This window comes from Cyprinodon tularosa, unplaced genomic scaffold, assembly GCF_016077235.1.
Source record: "Cyprinodon tularosa strain WSP-4 unplaced genomic scaffold, ASM1607723v1 ctg432, whole genome shotgun sequence".
Classification (NCBI taxonomy): domain Eukaryota; kingdom Metazoa; phylum Chordata; class Actinopteri; order Cyprinodontiformes; family Cyprinodontidae; genus Cyprinodon; species Cyprinodon tularosa.
The window spans coordinates 741,396-760,325 of NW_024039155.1; the positions used below are offsets into that span (position 1 = coordinate 741,396).

The 18,930-nt window shown below is 38.0% G+C and overlaps 1 protein-coding gene across 1 annotated transcript in view; it reads left to right on the forward strand.

Annotated features, from left to right (window-relative positions):
* The window catches only part of LOC119792838 (target of Nesh-SH3), a 51,462-nt gene that overhangs the window by 19,668 nt on the left and 12,864 nt on the right, over window positions 1-18,930 (forward strand). The window contains exons 6-14 of the mRNA XM_038299662.1: window positions 3,233-3,273; window positions 3,902-3,950; window positions 5,547-5,612; window positions 5,798-5,875; window positions 8,776-9,744; window positions 11,831-11,908; window positions 12,252-12,443; window positions 13,032-13,097; window positions 16,991-17,053. Coding sequence (XP_038155590.1) covers window positions 3,233-3,273; window positions 3,902-3,950; window positions 5,547-5,612; window positions 5,798-5,875; window positions 8,776-9,744; window positions 11,831-11,908; window positions 12,252-12,443; window positions 13,032-13,097; window positions 16,991-17,053 — 1,602 coding nt within the window. The remainder of the gene's footprint in view (window positions 1-3,232; window positions 3,274-3,901; window positions 3,951-5,546; window positions 5,613-5,797; window positions 5,876-8,775; window positions 9,745-11,830; window positions 11,909-12,251; window positions 12,444-13,031; window positions 13,098-16,990; window positions 17,054-18,930) is intronic.

Below are 18,930 nucleotides of genomic sequence, written 5' to 3' on the forward strand. Positions count from 1 at the left end.
AGTGGGTAGCCATGCATGAAGAAGGTCCTGATCTGACTACTGGCGTTGGGTCTTTCTGCATTGAGTTTGCATGTTCTTCCCATGCACATCAGCATTCTCTGAGGATTCCTTGCACTCTTTGCAAAATGTGCCACTTATCTCTGTCTAATTCATCTTAGGAATTTATGTGTGCATGTTTGTCTGTCATGCGTTTCTATGTTGACCTGTAATGGATCGGATTACCACACCTCTGGCCAAATTTCTACAAGTTTCTACAGAAAAACTGCATTTTTCAGCTTCTAAACTGAGAAGTTTTCAGATGAAGGTACATAAGAATACTTACCAGTGATGTTCTTGATGCTGCAGTCTTTTCTTTTCTTTTTTTCTGCACTGTATAGCTATTATCAATTGTAGATTACAATAAAATTATTGCTTTATCATTTATTTATAAGCACACTCTCCTGATCTGCAAATTAGGGACAGGTGCATTTATTTTAATAATATATATGTAATCACATTTACAGTACCTGGGGGTAAATGGAGCTTTTAAAAAGAGATTAAAAGGCAGCAAGAGACAAAACAAATAGAGTGAAAAAATCTTTTAAGATGGCATTTTAAGTCAAACAGCTGTTTATAAGCAAATCAAAATTATAACTAAACTAAAAAGGTCAAAATCTAAACACAGATCTACTTTTACTTTTCTGGCAGTAAAAAAAAAATATGTTTTATGTCTAGGAATGTGGTTTTGCTGGACAAGAAGGACCCCCTGATAATGCATTATTACGGTCAAGGTTGGACACAGTAAAACGATGCTTTCAAGATCTTTAGGACTTGCCAAAAAACTGTCCATGTGGACACAGGCAGACCCAAATGATGAGCCTTCATGAAGATTATTTCATCCAAAAAAACTGAAAAAGGTTGTCAGAGAAGTGCTCAAATTAACAAAAGCAACTCAAAATGTCATGTCTCCTGTCAAACTTTTACATTTAAAGCAGCTAACACAGAAGAATGAAGCTGGTGGAAGTATTTATTCTGAGACATGAACAAAAAACTAAATAAAACTGCGCATTCTCGCATCAAACTAAACAACTGCTGAGATATTTGCATCACTACTGACATGGCGTCCTCCTTTGTGCATTGATGTCTGGGTCTTACAAAGGAGCAATACTGTAGTTCACATCAGTATGACAAAAAAAAAATAATACTTTGAGGACAAAAAGGTTTTTCTTTTGCACAGTCTGGTGTCCTTCCTCTCTTTCCCACTGACAACATTTAGTTATGGAAAGCAAAAACGGTTTACAAAACTGAATGCCTGTTCCAGGTGTGGTTGCTGGTTAAGGAGATATCTTTGCCATGGGGAGCAATGTTCCTTCTTGCTGGAAGTACTGTCATTCAGTGATGAAAACAAATTAATCAAGAGTGAGCACATGACTTAGAGTTTGCTGTTTTTTCAGAAGCTAAGTTCTGTTTGTTGTAGTTTTTTTGTGAGCAATAAAGTCTTGACAAGCTGAGGAAAGCCTTTAAGTTTCAGCTTAAATACAGTCTATAATCATTTAACCTCTTGTTTTTTTATCTTTTGCATTTTGAACTCAAGGTTTTGAGATTAAAAAATAGTACAACTTCTAATGATGCAGCTGCTGACCAAAACTACTGTTCCTGTTCCTCCTCACTATTTTCAGGGGCAGAATTTTTGATTAAATGTAGCATAAGGTCAGGATGTTGATTTTCTATTTTGATCTAAGTAATTGGTCAATCAGTTCATGATGTATTTTGATGCAGGTGGTGGTGAGGATAGAGATTACAAACAGAAATTGTTCTACTGCTTTTTCACCAATGGCCTTTATTTAATTGAATGCTGAGAAGGATTGAGAGAATCCTCAAACGCCCCTTAAACATGAGGTTGAGGCCTCTGATACTGTTGCATAGAGGTGAAAATGCATTGCAAATACATAAACAAGCAAAAAATGCAAAAATTACAATAAATGCAAAAATAAGCCCATTAAACTCAACAACTCGATATGCATAAACAAAAAAAAAAAACCAAAACAAAACGTTGCAAAATAGAAAGTAGAGGGGAGAAAAGTGCAATGGCTATGCATATTCTTAATATAATGCAAACAGATAAATGATGCTAAATAAAACATGGAAATATAAATGTTGCAAGTAGCAAGAAAAAAATAGCATGTTAAGAAAAGCTGCGAATGGGATCATTACTTTATATTGGGCCATATTCTTAGAAAAGACAAAAAGAGAATGCTGGGATCCATAAAGGAGCCAGTTTAGGATTTTTCTAAGATTCTGGTTCATAGACATCAGTTAGTAGTTATGATTGTGGTGTGATACCATATAAGCTAGGGGTGGGCAATTCCAGTTCCTGAGTGCCGGTACCCTGCAATTTTTAGATGCATCCTTGGTCCAACACACCTGAATCAAATGGCTGGATTATCTCCTCGGTATGCAGTCTGTGGACTAAGTATCACGTGTCACTCCCAATAGAGTCTAGAGAGTTTTTTTTTTTTTTTTTTTACCTAACTTGTGATTTCCTGTCAGTGTGAGGAAGATGCAGCAAACCAGCGAAACTTACATTTAGAGGAACATGTTTCCCCCGCCATTAGGTCACCGTTACACCTGCTGCCAAATCCCAGCGAGCCTGCAATGATGCAGACTCACTATCTAAGGGCTGAACGAGTCCTCTCAATAGTTTAATTACATAATTCAGATGTGTTGAATCAAGGGCACATCTAACAGTTGCAGGATAGCTCCCTCAGGGTTTGGAATTGCCCACCCCTGATATAAGCTCATGATCATCTTCCCCTTGTGGTAAGGAGCACTTCCATTATGCTGAGCTCTTTTGAAGCTTTTATTAAATTGCATTTTTTGTGCTTCTTGAAATGTCTTTCCTTTCATTTCATTTGTTTTTGTGTTCCCATCATTTATGAATTTGCACCAGGTTTGAACTTCGCTATTTTCTTCACCTTTGCATGTGTTTTGTGTTTTTACTATATTTTTGTTTGCTGGTCTCATTTTTATCTTTGCATTGCTTTTTGTACCTGCTGCACATTTATGTATATCCAGCTCATTTGCACCTCTCAACTTGTGTGAGAGGTGCAAATGAGCAAAAGATTTGGTGTATGGTCCTTCATTGATTATTGAAATCCTTATATTTCATCTGTAGCAAGTGATATCATTTCAGGTAGCTGCTGTTGCTTCCTGTAGCACTGAATTAACCTTGTTTGTTTGTTTGTGTTTTTAGAAAAGGTCATCAGAAGAATCTCAAAGTATCCAAGCCCCATGGTATGGGAAGAATATGTTTTATATCCATATAAAAGCAAATATTTCCTCTGAGATGTGCGTGTACTTATCCAGTGCAGTTTTTTCAAGAGTATTATACAAACTTATGGTGGTCAGGTTTATTGATTCTTCAGCAAATATTAAGCAAATAGACAACATTTTAAAACAGGATGTGTGTGTGTGTTTGGAGCAGATGTTTTGCAGCAGAGTCCTTGTTATAAACTTTGATTCCATGCCATACTCTGGCTTGTGTGGCTTGTTGATTTTCCATGGAATTGCTAAATGGAAATTATATCAGTGCAGCCAGGATTAGCCAGGCTATGGAGAGGTCTGCATCTTACCCTGCTGTACAAAGAGAAGAAAACCGTGGATAGATCTGAGTGGAAAACTGAATGGGGACCAGAGAGCTGAATTAAGTAGAGAGAAGAAAGGTGGAAAGCATTTTCTGTCTTGTCTATGCTCACTGACAAGCCTGCTTCTCGTTGGGCAGCCTCGTCAGTTTCCTGTGGGTACAGATTTCTTATAAGTTATGAACTTCAGAAAAAGGGATGGCAGCTATAAATATTTACACACTGGCTTGCTAGAATTGTTTAAAGCTAATATCTTTTCCTTTCCTCTGTCTTTCTTCCAGAAAAGCTCGACTCCAGCCACTCCGTTATTCAAGTTTCCTCCTCAGCATGGTAAGCCTGCAGAAAATATTAGTCTCCTCTTATCTTAAACACGGAAACATTTAATTCAGAGATGTCATTACATATGCAATTTTATAAATTTCTGTTTCAGCTCCCTCTCCTTCCTTTTTACACTGAGCTATTAAACAGGTTTGACTTGATGTGTGATCCATTGTGATGCAGACTGGATCATTTTATCAGATGATGTTGGTCATTGCAGAAAATGGCTGACGCTAGGAATTTCAAAGCATAGCATTTTAACACACCTTAGTGGATTGTTGTTTAAATTCTCCAACTCATTAAAATTATCACATGTTATATATATATATATATATATATATATATATATATATATATATATATATATATATATATATATATATATATATATATATATATATATATAACCGTGTTTTAATCAGTGGCGGCTGGTGGAGTTTTCTCCAGGGGGCGCTATAACTTCAAAATAGGCGTTTACCAAACACCACTGAAACGTGTACTAAGATACCACACCATTATACTTCCATGAATGCCAACAACAAAAAACAACATTATAAAATTTTCTAAAAAGTGCTTTAAATCAGTCCCACCTGTCTTTATCCCTGCTGGGTCAGATTCTGACGTTTGAAAAAGGAGGCAGGGAAAGCAGAATAAAGCGTTAGCCTCGATGCATGCAGTTAGCATGGCCTTGTTGCTAAATAATTATATAAACCTGTCAATCAGACGCAATTTATAACAGACGACTGTGACGCCAGCGCTTTGGCGGGAGCTGGTGTGCAAATAAAGTTGCTTTAAGCTCTGGGAGCAGGAGAACTGCGCCCAGGATGGTCCCAGCTTTTGTATTGCAAAGGGGCTACTGCATAGGTACAACTTTTAATGAGAGTCTATGGGAAAATAATTTTGCGCCCGAGGGCGGAAATACGTCACCAATCTGACATCGAACGAAACAGCTGTACCCGTCATTAAAGATTAAATATTTATCTTGGACATCTAAAAAATATATTAGTATATTTCAAAATATATTAATTTTATAATTTAACTTTTTTTCTTATGGGTGAGCCGAATGGTGCCCTTACGCCCTCTATTGGCCGCCACTGGTTATAACAGAAGTATATCAGCTCTAAGTAATAAGTGGTTAACAAAAGTAAGCTTTTAGCTGGCCAGCAAGCTTTATATCCAATTTCCTTCATAAAAAAGGATGGTATCCCTTTATTTTTTAACAACCTGGCTTTTGTTGTTTCTTTCAACCAGCAACCCAGCATACTGGTCCTTTTTGGATTGTGATGATTATGACTACTTGCAGCTGATTGGAAGTAACTTGCTTGGGAAATTTGAGCAGGAAAAGTTAAACCTAAAAGATTTTCCTAACGAATTATTACATTTACAGAAGCTTGAACTCGATGTATCTTTTACAGTGTTTGGATTTTGAAGCACAGAAACTTTAGGTAATCATTTCTGGAAATGCGTTTGTCCGAATGTGCTACTCTATGGTGGATGTATTGTGATTTTGATGCGGTATTTCCCTTTGAACTGTTTAAATGTAACAAAACCTCTTCACAGACGCTTAACCATTTTTATATTTTGTAATGTCTCTCTTATCCCTGCCAGCCTTTAAAAACAGGACACGGGGCAGACAGTTCACCTCAAGAATCAAAATCCAACAAGCAACTCCTGGTAACGACTTTTCTGGCACCATTCAGCTGTCAGAAATAATTCTGAACATTTGATCAAAAAAACTCTCTCTTGAATGCTACATTTTTCTTTTTGTGCAGGAAATCCTAACTACTTTTTACTCTTCATACAGGAAATGCAATAATACTTTATCCCTCAGGTCTACTAACACTTATTGTATTTATCAGCTCCTACAACAGCAGCTAAGCAGGAAAGTCTGTCAACACCTGGATCCAAACTGTCCGCAACCAACAAGCAGACTATCGGTAAACAAAAACTTTTTTTCTGACCGTCCTTAACAATTCTCACTGTAATTGTTGTATGAACGATGGCAGACTGGAAGGATTAGGTTGAGATGCTTTAAAGTTGTTTTCTGTTTCATGACCAAGCATAGCTCACACTGCGAACAGACCACAGCCTGTGCTGGAGATCCCATTAGGCTTCACTGAAGTTAGAATTGGGCATTTTTAGCCTGATAAACCAGACTAAATGTGAGTTTAAATGTGTAATTTAGTCTGACCCAAATGAATGAGACATCGGAAGATTGCTCATGAGAACAACCCGTTGTTTTTCAAACCGCTGGCTGTGCCTATCGGCCAACGTTCTGACCAATGAGCGCAACTGACTGTGACGTAGTTAGCGGGACAGAAAGTTGGTGGGGGAGTGTAAACAAACAGCATGTCCGTAAAACGGCGAATACGTCCTTCTTAAAAATGAATGAGCGTAGAGCCTCTTTCTGCTCACGTTTCAACGAAAACTCCAAGTCTAATCCTTCCAAAACTGATTCCAAAGCTGAGTCAAAAATCGCCATCAGAGCCAGTGTTCCTTCAAACACGGCTATGCCAAGAGAGGGCCGCTGCAGACAGGCTGCAGTTAGCCCTGGCTGCCGTTAGCCTCTGCGGTCCGCTGGTTGCTGTGGTCCTCTCAACGTCAGAAATTGTTTCTCTAATTACGCATTAAATCGGTAAATGGACCATATAGCGACACTCTGAAGTATGATATTCTCGCCTCAAATTATCTTAAAACGTACTTTATTTGAACAACAGCAACAGAAATGAGAACTTTTAACTTTCAATGGAACGCTTCATTGAAAGCTGCTGCTGCCGCAGTGCATGTTAGTGTTCAATAGTTGTTGCCATCTTCCTTGTTGTGCTTTCTCCAGCGTCGCGCAGCTTTGTCGTCCTTTTGACGCCCTAAAAACCCCGCCTGCTTCTCATCCCGAAATTTAACCACAACACATCTCTGCGTTGTGATTGGCCCGCCAGTTCTAGGGCCTGGGGCATTGCTCGAGGCTAGACGACTCGCAGGCAAAAATGATTTTGGCGGCTGGCGGGTGAAGCTAGTTTACTAGGCATGGGCAGTTTAGCTTAGTTTAATTAAAATAATATCATGAGGATAGTTTTAAAGATGATCATAATATTTTAGCTTTGTATACTGTATTGTATGACTTAAAAAAAAGTCCTATAGAAACCTGTATACCAGCATTTAGAAACTTATAAATGCACACTGCTTGCTTTCTGCATTCCCTGTATTTCTTTGTTCTCTGCTGATCTTTGTCCTCATGTTTTGCCCATTTTTAGGTTTTAAGGTGTGATATTTGCAACACATTTATTTTTCTTTTTCTTTTTTTTGTCTAGGAACGTCCAATAATTGGTTCATAATTTCTGTGCAGTTAAAAAACAAATGTGTCTGTGCTTCCAGTGACACATCTCTTTGCACCTTTCCTTCTGCCTCTGCTCCAAACTAAACGAACACAGATGTTTTATTTATTAAACCTAATCCAAGGAACTTTTTGGACATTAAAAACTACATTTTCAATTACTTAGTGCAATAAGAGTCCACCAAAATCACTTGCAAGTGCACAGTTTTGCAGATTTTAAACCTTAGTCTACAAAACTCTGGTATTGTGCTAAAGACAGTGAAGGGAATGTTTTTTTATTTAACTTTTATTTAAACACAAAAGTCCTGTTGAGTTAAAAACCTCCTTTTCAAGAGAGTATGAAATTATACACTTTTATTCACTTGAGTCCTTCTCCAGTTGGCCTCTGTATCATTGAGTCCAGTTACATGCACATTGAAATTTGTGTCCAGATTTTAAAGGTTCTGTGATTTCTTACGTGATCATGTAAACAGAAACATGCATATGCATATACCCAAAATCAGATTAAATTTTTCTGAATTTGGATTTCTCCCTAGTACTGACTACCTCGAGCATGTAAATGCTGTTGTCTGATTTCTTTGTTATTTAATATCTATGTCCATTTTCTAAAGCTGCTCCTCATAATATGGAGCATCTTTATAAATAGTCTGTGAGGTCACTCCTTATCGTTATTTGATGGGAGTTGGCAAACAGGTATCTCCTGAGAAGCTGCCTTTTCAATATAACCCTGCGCTGAATCTTCTCCTAATAATCCAGATGTACATATGTAAACAATGATTTCTTAAAAATCAAATTTCTGATATGCATGTAAACATGTTAGATATGATATAGAGGTTATGAGTTTTCCACAGTTATTGGATGTGCATAAACATGTTTTTTAAAAATCTCCAAATATTCAGTCCAAGTGTAAAAGATAGAAACATCGATTTTAAAAGATATTTACGTTTTTTCTCTTAATTGGTGGATGGGACATGCTATTGTAGAGAGATATCTCAGGTCTGCTAAGTAGCATTCATTATACATTTTTGTAAGTTGACAAGAAACTTAAAATGTACTGAACTCATCATGTTTTCTTGTCCTACTGTCCATTCTTTCTTCAAGCTGTATCTTCTTTACCCTGCATTCTTACTTCAATGCCTACATCTGATTGATTTATTGATTGATTGGTTGATTGATGATTGATTGAATAACTAAGAAGTGATTGGTAAGTTTTTCTGACGCATAGCTAATGGTTTGGATGGCTATTACTCATTTGCAATCAAGGCTCTTATGACTCTGTCCAAAAACATAAAGCTCTTACACTGTAAATACTTTCAAATGGTTTGCCTATTTTTGAAAAAGGGCTCTTCAGGTTATGTTTTTTTTTAATCTATTGAATGGCACTTGAGATTAATAAGTTAAATCTAGTTTTTGTTGTTCAGGTTTTTTTTACCAGACCATCTCTGCCAGTGAACGTGTCTAACATTTCTCAGCATGATGCCTTTATGGTTATATCTTCTCTCCCAGTCACACACAACCCAAGAGGAGAAGAATTCTCCAGACCTGTTTTTCCTCCTTTCTCAGAGGTACCTCTACCTCCCAGGGTCAACTCTGAAGTACTGTTTGGAGTCACCATTGCACCTCTGCCAGAATATCAAGGCAAACTGGAAAATTATGGCAACCATCCAAAGCACACCCCCTACCCTGAAGTTGAAGCACAGCACCCACATTCAACGCCCAAACCTATCCAGCCTCCACTGAAACCAACTGATAAAAGTGTACAGCAGCTACAAACAACATCACAGCCTAACCTCCAAGCCAAACCAGAACCTCAAGTATTAATCCAGCCTGTACTGCAGACTGACCCACTTTCACATCCAAAACAGCCAGATCTCCCATCAGTTTCTTGGACAACACCGCTTTACTCTGAACCAAAGCTTCCAACATCAACCCAGACCAAACACCAGAACCAGAGGCTTACACAACTGAAACCAAAGAGCCAGAGCAGACTGCAAACACCGACTATAGCAGCTCCTCTGCCCCTCCCTGTAACACATGGTCAAACCAAGCAGTCTAGACATCAGTACACAGATCATGAAGAACAGCTACAAACGAAGATCAGCCCTCAACCCTCAGTTAGGCCAGAAACTACCTTTTTGGGAAATCCACAAAATCAATCGCCAACAACACCACAAATACAACCTCAGTTAATCCAGCCAACACAAAAACCAAACATAACATTTCACCAGTCCAAGTCTTCCACCCAACTTCACCCCAGGAATGTGGCAAGAACGGATAAAAAAAACACAAACAGGCTCCGCTTTAAGAACCAATATGGTCTTGCAAATCAACAGTCTCACCCTCAGCCACAGTTTCCACAAAAGCACCCATTTCAACCCAGAGGTCTGCCTAAGGAACATCAACCACGGGTCAACTCTCAGACCAGGACCAGGTCTGACCCCTCCAAGGGTTCTCCAAGGAAGACTTTTAATAGGGGTAAAGACCAATTGACATTAGCACTCCCCAGTTAAGCACAAATACTTCATAAAAAATATAATACAATGAGGGGGCATTTGATTGTGTTAGATTTAGAATTGTGTTACATTTTATAGTTAGTAACTTAGTAGCAAATCCATCTAAACAAGATGAGGAGATTTCAGCAGAGGAAGGTGAAGAATAACAAACTTTTTTTATGCAAAAATAAAAAACAATTTGAGAAAAAAAATTTTTTTTCCAGTTCTAAAGATATATACAATATAACTAATAATAACATTTGACTTGATATTTAGAAAATTATTAATAGACAAGAACATAATTCTGTGCAAATCGTAATACAGTATATCAACAAATAGAATTTCAAAACATCAAATTCAGACAGATACTTTAACACTAATATTATTTCCAACATTAGACTTATGAAAATAATATTTACATGTATACATTATAGAACAGAGTAGAGTACCTCTAATATTTGCTGTTCACTTTCTGTAGCAGAATCTGCAGATAAAAAGCGGGCAAACAGAAAAAAAATTCCTCGTGATACTTTTTGTTTTGAAAAAAATTATTACCCACCTCTGCATTTAAGTAATATTTTTTGCTAAAACCAAGAATCCCTTTTTTCAATTTAACTTTTAATTATTAAAAATTTCACATACCACAATTTAAAGAAAAGCCTTTTTGTTTAGGAAATACTTGTACTTACATATCATTCATACTTTTCATTTGTCAACCTGTCCCTTGTTTTTGAACCAACATAATGCTACAACTCAAAAAAATAAATACAAGAAGCCTATTTGGGGTGTTTGCAATTCTACAGTAGGTCAGATTCAATTCAATTCAGTTGATTTATATAGCGCCAATTCACAACACATGTCATCTCAAGGAACTTTACAGTTCACCAGATCATACAGTCAAATTGATTCAAAGTTTTCTATCTAAGGAAAACCAGATGGTTGCATCGACTCATTGACTCGAATGCAATCCCTCACACTAAGCATGCTTGTAGTGACAGTGGAGAGGAAAAACTCCCAGATAACTTATTCCTCTCCATTGCTCCCTGAGGACATTCAGAACAACCAGATATTGCTACTGGAGCAACTCCACAAAAAATATTTTGATGCAAAATTATGTTTATATTCATGATTTTACAAACTGTGACATCAATTGCTCAAATAGATAAAAAAAATTACTAGTCCTGATCACATTGTCATTTAAAAAGTTAGGAGAGGATTGAAGTGATTTAAAAGACTCACTTTGTCAACAGCTCATTTAATAAATGCAGATCTGTTATATCTGTTCTATTATATTTATATTTGTTATATAATAAGAATGATGGTTTTATGAACATCATTAGGATATGGAAATACTGTCTTAGCTGATATGCTGGTGAAGATTCTCGGTCATCCAATCATACTCATTCCAAAAAAGTTAAAAAGCAAACTACTGGACTTTGTTTTCCAAGTTTGAAGACGTTTCGCTTCCCTTCCAAGATGATTTTTCAATAAAAAAAAATCTAAAATTATTGAATTGAAATTATCTTGTTTGAAAGAGCAGACCTTGAGACATTTCCTACACAACTGTAAAAAGCCAAGTACTTGTTCAAAGTAAGAACGTCATGTACCAAAAATCTTCCGTTACCATCTGTTACTTTCTTTCTTTGGTAGACTTATTGTTTGTCTACCAAGAGGTCGGGTCCTTTATTGTTAAGGTTATTGCAAACACCCTATTAGGCGGCAATGTCACCGCAACAGACAAACCAAATATACACTTTATTTAATATTTCAAAATAAGTCTGAACTTGAGACAATGTGGATTTAGGTTTAAGGTTCAAGGCCCTTGATAATAGTATAGATTCCCTTTAATAGATAAAGTCTTGTGCTGAAAGAAATCTTCTTTTTGGCAAAGAGTATACTTTGTCATTAAATATTGTAGAGTTTTACTGTCACATAAAATCTCCTTAAACTCTATAAACTGTGAAATAAAAAGTCTATTTTTTTCGAAGAGCGTTAGGGTGTGCCCCCTTTTATAATGCATTACAATACCAATGTATCCAAGATAAATTAGTACGCTTTTTTTCATACAGCTCCTAGTCATCCAGAAGAGGCCAGACCTCTACCAAGACCCGGCCCAGCCACAGACAAGGCTGGTAGTTACAATATTGGTAAAGTGCCATGACAAGTCCATGTCTCATCACCATTTCAGCTTTTCTTGTGACGTCAAGAAGCATTGTGTTTCCCCACCTCCATTTTCATCCTGCCAGCCCACACACCTCAACCCATTGTTGTGAATGTTTCCATGCTTCTTTCCATTTGCAGCAAAGTTTTCTCACACTTGAGCCCTTTTAACCACACCAGTCTGGCAAGCTTTGGATCTTATTTTATGCCGCTCTGTCATTTCATCCATTGTTCACAGGGCGTTCATTGATTTTCGCTTTTTGCTTTAAACATTTGCTCAACTTCAACTTTAAGGGTGGATCCTCTGTAACTTTCTCTCTGGTCCTTTAGGTTCTGGCACCATCAAATCATCCACTGCTCAAGTTTCCCGTTCTCCCATTAGCTCATCAAATCCCGCAGGAAGAAGGAATGCCACGATGACTCGCACCCGGGTTCCTTCTCATTCCAGCAATCCTGGTGTCAGACCACTCTCTCCATCCAAGACAGACACCGCCTCCTATCATACGTCCCACACACCTGGTGGTAATACTTGTTCCCATTTTCTCAAGCAGCCTCTTCATCTGCAGCTGAACATACAGAGGATTACATCTCTCTCCTATTTGTTTAGCCATACAAAATGCTTTGAATGATTTTCGTCTCTATCCCCCCCTTCACATTTTTTCTTGATAACACTAATGCACTTTATACTCAACATGTGCTTGTTGCATTATTCTGAGCTTCTCAAGAAGTGTCACAGAGCTCACGATCATTAACATGATTTATGGTTTATTTTTGTTCAAGCTGGAAGTCTGGTCACAACAGCTGGCCGGGCTACACCACATCTTACAGTTACTATGCCAAGTCTAACACTGTGTAGACAGTCCATAGTTCTAACTTCTATTCTATTGCTCCTTCTTGTTTTAAGTTGTGGACCAGAGAATGTATATTTACAAAACTTCAAACCTTAAGGTCTTAACTTTTCAAACAGACAAAAAAGCACAAATCTATGAAGATTATTATTTTTTTTGCCTTTTCACAACACTAAACACACTGCAAAATGCCCCTCTTCAGATTTTCCATTTACTTGTTGCTTTGTTTTTGTCATAACCAACTTTTCTCTCCCTCCAACAGCCAATGGGGCACAAAAAAGGGGCAATGCTCTCCCTAAACCTGGCGCTATGTCAAGAGAAAAAAATGGTAAAGAAACACCTTGAAAACAACTGAAGGGGCACAATTCTATTCTGTCACAGAGGGTCACACTGATCTGTGCTTTTGTGGCAGCTTGCTCTTGCTTTGCTCTGTGTTTAAAATCACGTTTTATGTATATGTCGTTGCTACTATTACTGCCTGCTGCTGACTGAAACCATGCATAATTTCAACTGAAACCAAATATTACAAAAAGAAAGCGCAATATTTCCTCTTTTAGAAGTACAAACACCTTATCTATTTTCTAAAAGCCAGATAATTAGAGAGATCTTTTTTTTTATCTACAATCAACATCAAATTAAGACCTTTACATACAGTAAGATAACTATTTAATTCAAATCAGTTTATATAGCCCCAATTCCCAATTCACAACACATCATCTCTAGGTACTTTACAGAGACAATGTAGTCAGTTTGGTTAAGTCTCTATCAAGGAAAACCAGTTGAGTGCATTAAGTTATTGACTTGAAAGACATGCTCCTTCTGGACGAGCTTGCAGTGATGATTTTCGCTTGAATTTTGCCATTGACTCTTCAGCAATCCCCCCACCAAGCATTCATGCATCAACAATGGAGAGGAGAAACTCCATTTTAACGTAAGGAAGCCTCCATCAGAACCAGGCTCAGTGTGAGCAGCTTTCTGTCGACACCGCCTAGGGTTTAAGGAGATAGGGCAGACTTACAAATGAAGCAGATATGCAAAAGGTAAATGTTAACTAGCCACTGGTGGTCCACTCCAAGAAAAACACATCAGGCAGATGAGCTCTGAGCGAATTCTCATGTCAAAGGATGAAAGAGAGCGCATACAAAAAAACAGGACTGCATTGAAAAATTAGGCCCTACTCCAACATCTGATTCCATCTGTTGATGGAAGCAGATCTGCTGATTTTTCAACCCAGGATGGAGTCGCAGTCAAATATGAACAGACCGGATGAAGCTACTGTGACTACACATAAAGTTTGGGTGGACAAACTAACAAATAGTGCAGAGTGGGAGAACAAAGATTGAATGAAGCACAATGAGGAAAAGTGGTGCCTAGGTCATCCAGCAGTCTAAAGGTATAGCAGCATAAATAGAGAAAGTAGATTAAGATAAGCTAACTATTTAATTACTTAGTTATCCCCCGCTGGATGAGGGGGTTCACTCTACCTCCTCCTACTTCTCTTCTCACCCAAAAACTAAGTAAACATCACTATTTATTTTTTTTACTATACACTTTATCAAAAAGGAAGGTTTTAAGTCTAGTCCTAAAAGTAGACAGGGTGTCTGCCTCACAGAGCAAAACTGGTAATTGGTTCCAGAGGAGAGGAGGCTGATAAATAAAAGATCTGCCTTTCATTCTACTTTTAGAACTTCTAAAAACCTGCAGATGGAGAGCAAAGTGCTCTGTTAGATACATAAGGAACAATCGGATCACTGATATAAGATGGGGCTGGGTTATTCAGGGTTTTATACATGAGCAGGAGGATTTTAAATTCTATTCTGGATTTAATAGGAAGCCAGTGAAAGAAAACCAAGACAGGAGAAATATGATCTCTCTTTTTAATTTTCATCAGAACTCTGGCTGCAGCATTTTGGATCAGCTGAAGGGTTTTAACTACATTTTGTGGACTTCTTTTTAGTACTTTGCTTTTGTGGTAACCTCACAAAAGAAAACAATTGTGCACTATTATTACTACTGCAAGTTAACCTAAAGAATCACAGTTTTAAACCCAATTCTACTAATTAAGGAAATGTATGTGAACTTCTGACTTAAAAACAAACATACTAACACAGTTTGTTTCTAAAGCTGCCTATTTAGCAAATAGAAATGCATTTTATAAGCTTAACTGACCTTCTGCATGTTGCCAATGTACTGGTCATTTGCACATTTAGCCACTTTGTTTTAATGAATCTGAAAGCTTTTACAGTGCTTTGTTGGAATCATCCTTTATTTGATCAATCATATAGTTCTTATTCTGCCAGACAGGCCCAGGTAATTACTCTTATTTAATTCATCTTAGCTTGAAATGCAAATGACATCGGTGGAGATTGTGTTAACGGTTACGCCTTACCTAAAACGGTTTGGAGCTGCACAAAGAGATTGTGTTTCAGTCACGAGTGGAATCACAGCTGGTGTGTGTTATTGCTGGAAACTTGGACAGTTTCAGAGGTCTTCAAGGAGTCGAAAGGCTCCCTTGAAGCAGTTCTACAGAAAGCAAAAAAGTGGCTGTGCCTGTAAGTCCTGCACATATAAGCAACTGTTTATATGCTAAAAGTCAGGGTACCCTATATTGTTAATATCTTTGAACAATTTATGCTTTTCTCCATCTTATCAACCAGACTTTTTTTAAATACGGCTTTTAAAATGCTCATTAGGAATTGCATTTAGAAACTCTGCATTTGGCAAATGTAATCCTACAACTTTCAGTTCCTTAGTCCCCCTGAATCTTCTGTGCTTCTGTATTCTGTTCATTTTTAGTGCTGATAGCATCCTGTTCTGCCCTGATACTAGAACTAATCTAATTTGTTCTTGATCCTTTTTTTTTTTTTGCCTCCTTAAAGTGCGTTGAATTTATTCATCCATCTACTAGTGCTGTCTATACGAAAAGTAGGGTTGTTTTGTCCTTAATTCTTTCTATCCCATGATCCTCCGATGCCTCCTAAGTATCAATATGCAGCAATACATAACTGTCCATGTGGCCAACTTTGAATTGCCCATTTTGGCGCAGTGGTGGGTTTCTATATTTTTGTTTTTGCAAGAGCAGTAGACCCCTAATCTTTGTTTTGACTAGACGTGTATCGTTGGTCTTACCAGAAAATAAGTAGTTCTGAGAGAAACCAGAGCTCACACCACTGTTTTTTGTGTCTAAACCTAAAGTCTTTGAGAAATCACAGGTCCAGTCCACTATTACAGAGGGACTGCACAATTATCCTTTCTGCAAAGAGTATATCCATCAGGTATTATCAAATTCTATACAGATGTATAATTGGCATCCTATTTTATCATCAAAGAGCCTACTTTTGGGTTCTGCTGATTTTGTTGTATTTCTTAATTTTTTTCTGAGACATCTTGCAAATCGCAGCCTGACTTTACAACTGGACTTCATATGCGAGCAGCTGTTTGCCTTCAACTGAAAGCTGGCAGCTAATGCTCAGCTTTTATTAATGTTTTTTAAACTTTTCATCTTGGCAGTCAGCTACAGAAAAAAAAGGAAACACATCCAAGAAAAATATGTAGTGGCCTCAAAACCTAGCGCGTTGTTGTATCTTGTCAAATTAATGGCATTTATCAATTCTCAAAGATAGAAAATGAAAAAGGGAGTGCATGCTCTGGAAGGAAACTGTATCTTTAACTAATTTAGATATACTGTAATATTTAACCATCAAGCACCCCTGAGGCTCATGGCCTCTTCTGAGTTTGTGATTAATTTGGTATTATTTTGCTCTTTTAAAAACAATGATTTATTGTGTTTCATGAGGCCAATGTTTTTATTTTTATTTTTCTTTGGCAGTAGGCCTGTTTTTAATTCCCCCTTGTTTTTATAATCCCCTTTAGCTCTATTTTATCATTTATTTGTCTAAGTGAGTTTAAATGAGTTAAAGGTTATAATGATGCTCTGCCATTTTTTAAAACAAAGTAACTTCATAGCATTTTTAACCTATGCTGCGTCTGCTTCTTTGCCGCTTCTGTTTCTTGTACACTTTAGTTTTCCAGTATCCCCTGAAGCCTTTTTCCTGTCTAAATGTCCTTCCCTTTTCCCTTAAAACTGACATTCCTTAATAATTATTGCACTTTTAAAACTTTAACACTTGTTTTCAGATTCTCAGTGTTGGCCATCTGTTGCTATGTTTCCTTTGTGGGTTTAGTCTCAAACAGGCTCTTCTTTCCAACAATTTCCTGCAGTTCAGCGACCCCCTGTTCCTGGCAACAAGACACCAAACCTGGTGGGGAAAACGAGTGATCATGGTGAGGGCTCCAAAAAAAAGTGCATTTTTTGTTTGTTTTTGTTTTTCATTTTAAGCTCACAGTCCCATGCAGAGTACAGAGAGAAAGCATGTAAAAAGAGATCCAGTGCAGTCGACAGACTGTATGTTGTAAAAGCATCTATAATGAGAATACTTTTTCACAATGCATCCAGTTGGTTGATATGTTGAATTTATTTGGCCCCTTCATCCATGTAGGGTTGAAGGGGGCGCTGTTACCAATTTCAACCTAGAGAGAGTCACACAGAGAAAAGGTGCAATTAAAATGGTTTTATTAAGATTAATTAAATAAGTTCTTTGGAGCTCGGGCCCCGGCTGAAAACTTTGGTGCTGTGAATCGACATTCACTTGGAATAGTATGCTAGGAAATGGATCAGAGTAGTCTTCCACCCGTGCCTTGGACACTGGTGGCGGAATAAGCCAGAGACTGAGTGGGACTGAGAATAGTCTGAGAGTGAGGGAGGAGGTGGGTGAAAGTTCACTGACATGCAGGAGGGGAGCTGGTCCATGAGCTAGATGAAGGGGATCTTGAAAGATAATTTGCTTTGATAGAGGGATGGTCCCAATGTTGATTAGCTGAAGCTTGACCAAGGAAAATCGCAGGTGGTCCAGGTGAAGCTGATAGGAATCTTCTAGATCGAATTTTCTCTTAAGTTTCATGTTACAAGTCAACAGGCTGCAACCTTTAAAATCCAACAAGCCATTTGCCCTGAATCCAGCTGAATATAAGTCATGTAAAGCTGTAAATAACATGACGTTTATAACATTTTATTCTTGATCAAAAACATATGCCAAATCTGTTACCATTTTATTTGTGTGTTTAGGTTTTGAAATAAGGCAAAATATAAATTGTTTTATAAAGGGGAAACTTGGTTTTCTTTTAAAGGACGTTATTTGCAAGAATCCATCGATTCATTTTCCATCATGCTTTATCCCAAGTGGGGTAACGAGGGGTGCTGGTGCCTATCTCCAGCTGTTAACGGGCGAGAGGTCGGGTAGAGTCCTGCAACGGGTCGGGTACCCGCGGGTCCCCGATGGGTCACCCGCTAAAATGCTCTTTTGCAGGTGAAAAATACATAAATAAAAATAAACGGGTACGGGGTTGGGTGGATATTTTTTTAGTGCGGGCGGGTAGTTGGTGATTTTTTTTTTATGCGTGTGTGTTGTTATGGACATCAGAAATGTTATATTAATCAGGCACTGGGGTCACCCTTGTTGTAGCTTAAAGCCCTGCCAGCAGTGTGGGCTTCCCTCCAAAAAGGCCACAGTCAGTGCATACACGTCTGCTGCAGTGTTGATGGCGCTGTTCTGCAGCGCAGCGTACTATAGCCTATTACTTGATGTGTTAACGGGTCGGGTTGCGGGTTAAATATCAACGGGTCGGGTCGGGTCGGGTTCGGATTTGAATTGAAGATATCCGCGGGTGACGGGTAGGGTTTGGTAGTCACCCTTATGGGTTCGGGCGGATGCGGGTTGGTAAAACTCGACCCGTGCAGGACTCTAAGGTGGGGTACACCCTGGACAGGTTGCTACTCCATCACAGGGCTACACAGAGAAAAACCAGACAAACAACCATTCACACTCAAACCTAAAGAGAATTTAGAGAAGCCATTTAACCTAACAGTCATGTTTTTGGACTGTGGGAGGAAGCCGGATTACCTGGAGAGAACCAACGCATGCTGAGGGAGAACATGCAAACTCCAAGCAGAAAGACCCTGGGCCAAGAATAGAACTGAATAAAATTGTATACAGATAAAAGATACAGAGAAAAAAAAGGGAGGTGAGAAAGACAGAAGGGCTCAAGGATGAAGAGAAGAGAGAAAGATGATATAGAAAATTAGGAGAAGAAAGGAGAGAAAA